The sequence below is a fragment of the Dendroctonus ponderosae genome, unplaced genomic scaffold, assembly GCF_020466585.1.
Source record: "Dendroctonus ponderosae isolate FM_Combo_2020 unplaced genomic scaffold, Dpon_F_20191213v2 Dpon_F_20191213_941, whole genome shotgun sequence".
Lineage (NCBI taxonomy): Eukaryota > Metazoa > Arthropoda > Insecta > Coleoptera > Curculionidae > Dendroctonus > Dendroctonus ponderosae.
In genome coordinates this window covers 1-4,922 of record NW_026019162.1, presented here as the reverse complement: position 1 = coordinate 4,922, position 4,922 = coordinate 1, and the positions used below count along the sequence as shown (strand labels likewise).

General features: G+C 39.3%; 1 protein-coding gene across 1 annotated transcript; it reads right to left on the bottom strand.

Moving 5' to 3' along the window:
- Positions 1-199: 199 nt before the first annotated feature.
- Positions 200-4,283, bottom strand: LOC125505711 (lysosomal acid glucosylceramidase-like; the record flags this gene model as incomplete). The annotated part of the gene is given in 5 exon segments (XM_048670033.1): positions 200-477; positions 3,478-3,557; positions 3,629-3,776; positions 3,830-3,940; positions 4,100-4,283. Coding segments are annotated over 5 exon segments (801 nt in total), but the record flags the coding sequence as incomplete, so codon positions are not given.
- Between the last annotated feature and the right edge of the window lie 639 nt (positions 4,284-4,922).

Sequence of the window (4,922 nt, the reverse complement as noted above, 5' to 3'; positions counted from 1 at the left end):
TGTCTCTCGAAAGACAAATTTACGGTTTCAAGAAGGCAAAGACCTAAAAGAACGTTGATTTTTACCAATCATGAGTTTGTGTAAATTTTAAATCTGACGATGGCGCTGTTCTCTCGCCGCAACGCAATGAAATAAACGATGTTCAAAGTTAAACTCAGGAAAGATGAGAATATCATTAGCTCTGAACTTCAATAAATACCTGTTCAAAATCACAACAGCAACCAGTCCATCTGGTCGAACAAAGCCGATTACATCCAGATCATCGTCTGTTGTGCTGATAGCAACTCTTTGCGAATCGGTGACAACAAACTTGGAAAAATGGCCCAGAGCGTAAAACATTGGCTGTTTGTAAAATTCGTCGGATGTTGTGTTGACTATTATGGGCCCGTCCACCTCATTTTGGATCCAGTTCGGCCCTCCACTGGTATTTAAAGCCATGTTCCAGTCAACCCAGCCGACAAAATCATAATTCAAGTCCTACGAAGGAAAACTATTTGATTGCGTTTTATTTTTGCGCCATCCATTAACACTTAAGCTTAGTTTTGCGCAATAACGGCAAACAATGCAATAGAAAGTAAGCAGAAACAGTGAAAAAAATGGCTCGAAGCTTTGAACGAAAGTTTCCCAGGCAGGGCCTTAAAGCGCGATTTATCAGCAGCATAAAAGTTATAATGGAAACAGCTTTTGGAACTTTCCGGCGAAAGGGTGGCAAAAAAATTGCAAACACACCTAATATTCCTGGAGTCAGCATTAAATTTCAAAGCGCATCTTTGCCACTGAAAAACTCTCAAAGTTTGCGAAAGAACCTCCAATAAATCGCGACTTGCCGGAATACTAATGTGGTTTTGCTGCTCTTATTATTAATGCAAACAATCAATTTTACTCCCTTTAAAACCGGTCGCCAAAAGCGATTGTCGAAAAAGTATATTCGTTCATGCAAAGTGCATTCATGAATCTTGGGGCCGTTTTCCGTCCAACTGAAAAATGCACTCAGCATCGCTAATGATAGCGGTTTGTTTGCAAGCAATTCGCCCATAGAAAGCGTTTTCTTCTTGCTTTGCCCAAGAATTATTACGAGATTTTCAGTTCAGCAAAACCTCTTCTCCGACACAACAATGTCCAATTTTAGACCCCCAATGTTTGCCCATTTGGCATTGGGACCTTAAATTGATTCAATTCGGTTGAATAAGAATATTTGTCACGGCGAAAGCAAAGGAAGACTTAAAGCGGTAAATTTAGTGCCTTCGAGATGTTTTAATTATTTTTGGGAATGTTTATCAGAACAGGAATTAGGCAAATGTTGTTCTGTGATCGACAGCAACTGAACAGGTCAAGAGAACAGAAAAAACCGCAGAATCTTGCAAGAAAACTAAAGGAAAATTGCTTAGAATCAGCCAAAAGTCTATTAATATTGGATGGGAAATTATCAGAACCCCATAAGCTCAAGAATATCTGAAACGCATAAGGAAGGGTTAGAAAATGTATAAGACAGTCAAGCCAAACCACGAGCAAAATTTTGAGAAGTTAGAAAAACGTTCAAGTTTTTAAAAGTTTTTAAGAAGTGGCTTCGATTACTTCAATAGACGGCCACGAACACATATTTAGTGCGTGCAAACAGAAATCAAACACCAAAAAAGTTTAAAAATAAAGTAAAAGTAAAATATTTATATTAATATCAGGTGCACAAACTCACCAAGTTCAAGGAACAATACTCTGAAGCTGATCTTATCAAGACGACGATAATTTTTTTAGCTGACCAAAGGAAATACGAGCTAGAGACGCAAACAAATCGGGCAAAATGAGAAATTGATTAGGATGAATGAGAAAAGAGAAAATGGATAATTTTTTGAAATAAAACTTGCTGCAATGAGCGCGCGGAAAAAATTTCGGACTGTTTTCAAAAACAAAAGTCAGGTTAAAGATGGATTTTTGTGAAACTTTCCCCGTCTATCGGACCAAGTGTCCATTCAAGGTGGTAAAAGACTCGATTTGCTGCGAGCTTTAGTTTGGGACACGCGAATTTTTAAGTAAGCGAGCGCAACTACCTTACAACATCACTTTTGTGAGTCACATTTGCAAAGCCCACAAAAATCAGGTTAACTATGGATTTTTGTGAAACTTTCACCGTCTGCCGGGCCAAGTGTCCACTAAAGGTGGTAATAGACTCAACTTCCTCCGCGTTTTAGTTTGGGAGGTGCCAATTTTTAAGTAAGCGAGCGCAACTGACTTGAAACATCAATTTTGTGAGTCACATTTGCAAAGCCGACAAAAATCAGGTTAACTATGGATTTTTGTGAAACTTTCCCCGTCTGTCGGGCCAAGTGTCCACTAAAGGTGGTAAGAGACTCAACTTCCTGCGTATTTTAGTTTGGGACCTGCGAATTTTTACGTAAGCGAGCGCAACTGACTTGAAACATCAATTTTGTGAGTCACATTTGCAAAGCCGACAAAAATCAGGTTAAAGATAGATTTTTGTGAAACTTTCCCCGTCTATCGGGTCAAGTATCCATTAAAGGTGGTAAAAAACTCGATTTCCTGCGAGCTTTAGTTTGGGAGACGCGAATTTTTAAGTAAGCGAGCGCAACTGATTTACAACATCAATTTTGTGAGTAACATTTGCAAAGCCGACAAAAATGAGGTTCATGATGGGTATTTGTGAAACTTTCCCCGTCTATTGGACCAAGTGTCCACTAAAGGTGGTAAAAGACTCGATTTCCTGCGAGCTTTAGTTTGGGAGACGCGAATTTTTAAGTAAGCGTGCGCAACTGATTTACACCATCAATTTTGTGAGTCACATTTGCAAAGCCGACAAAAATCAGGTTAAAGATGGATTTTTGTGAAACTTTCCCCGTCTATCGGGCCAAGTGTCCACTAAAGGTGATGAAAGACTCGATTTCCTGCGAGCTTTAGTTTGGGAGAAGCGAATTTTTAAGTAAGCGAGCGCAACCAACTTTTTTATATAAAATTTGTCGCAATGAAAGAGCGGAAAACATTTCGGGAATTTTTTGACAAACTACTCACTTTATTTGCCCAACTATGTGAATGCACAAAAGTGTACAAACCCCCCACGTTTAACTAAAAAGCGAAAAATGAAGGCTCGAAAGATCAATCAAGCTGAGAAAGAAACCTAAAATGGGAAAAGGAATAATCCAAGTAGTAAAACAATTTAAAACACAGTCAACGAGCGCCGGCACAAAACAGCTTAAATTGCCGAATAAATTGAGCCGCTGATAAAGTCGAGAAAAGCCGAAAACCGATGTTTTACTAGTCGTTCAGGTACTTTCATCCAAAGCTTCTGAGCCTTTCCGATTAAACACACTTTCGACGAATTAAAGCCCAGAAAACAGCGGAGAGTAATCAATAAATGCATCTGTAACGCCCAGATCGAATAGCAATAAAACAATTAGTGCAATTAATACAGAACAAGAAAACGGGCAAATAAAAGCACGTAAAATTAAAGAAGTTAAACACGTTTACCTCGATAATACTTTTAAAGTATCGCTCCCCTCGGGCCCAGCTACCCAAATCAATAGTTACTCCGAGGTCAGTAGTCGGGTCTGAAAAATAAATGTAGCCGAAGATAAGTTGATCCATTGATTGATTGATTGACTAATTGATTGATTGCTACCTATGCATGCTTCAGTGCCCAAACGGAACAAATCCTTATCGTCACTTGAAGCAAAGTCTAACAGCGACGCTGAAGTGATAAAGTCTGTGTACCAATGGACAGCTATGCCATCAGCATATGCCAGTACGTCGCTATCACTGATTACTTGCTGGAAAAAGTGCGAATTTTCAAATAATTAAATAGACTAAGACTGAAACATACGTATTTTAAGAGTGGCAATAAAAGCCGCTGGTCATCATGCACCATGATTTTCAAATCGCTGTAACTGGAGTTGCGAATTGTCGGTCCAAATGAGTTTTTAATCCAGTTTACCTGTAAATGTACAAAATGTATTGAGCCTAATACAACGGAAATTTCAGGTTTGGTTTGAGGATTTTCGGATTTTTTAAATTTTTCTGGTGCATAAATATTCTGTTTTCACAAACAGACGATGCAAGTTTTCCAGCTTTTAAGACACAGCTATACCCTTACCATTTCAGATGAAGTGAAGCCATTATTCGGTACACTGGTACCAAACAGCCCATCTACAGGTTCGTTTTGCGTGGTCACGCCCCAAAATGTGACGTTGTTTTCCAGATAGGCATCAAAGAACTTCAAGTAGTACTCAGCCCAGAGATCATAGTAGGAGCTCTCGACTCTACCAAATCCATTGTACCTGGAAGTTTTTCGCGTTTAAAATCAACTGATTTTTGGCTGAACTGCCCTGGAAACCCTTCAAACTAACACAAAAACTCTTCTAATACAGTCGTTAAAATTGTCCTTATCCAACCGCCAGCAACTTAAAGTGATTCGTCTGGGACCCGGAGTTTGAATGTAAACTTTCACGATGCGCTAAAGTTCATCACCAATCCGAACCAGTTTTAGTTGTAGAAAAGAGCACTGGCTTCACGAAACGAATCCCTGCTTAATGTCGGATTAGTTCCATAAATGTTTGTCTGAAGTTCACGCTTTTGGCTAATCAGTTTAAAACTTACTTTAAGGTCTGGCGATTTCGACTGGTTGCAAATGGACAAAGATATCGACTTGAGGGCGTTGGGGACTGAGCTGCAGAAGCTCTTAGAAGCTTTTCAATTGTGCAATCGGTCAAAAATGAGTGGAAATTTGCGTACTATTAAACAATCACTTTGAGCACTTAAGATCAACAAAAGGGTTTTTTTTATTTTGTGAGTCACATTTGCAAAGCCGACAAAAATCAGGTTCAGGATGGATTTTTGTGAAACTTTCCCCGTCTATCGGGCCAAGTGTCCACTAAAGGTGGTAACATACTCAACTTCCTGCGCGTTTTAGTTTGGGA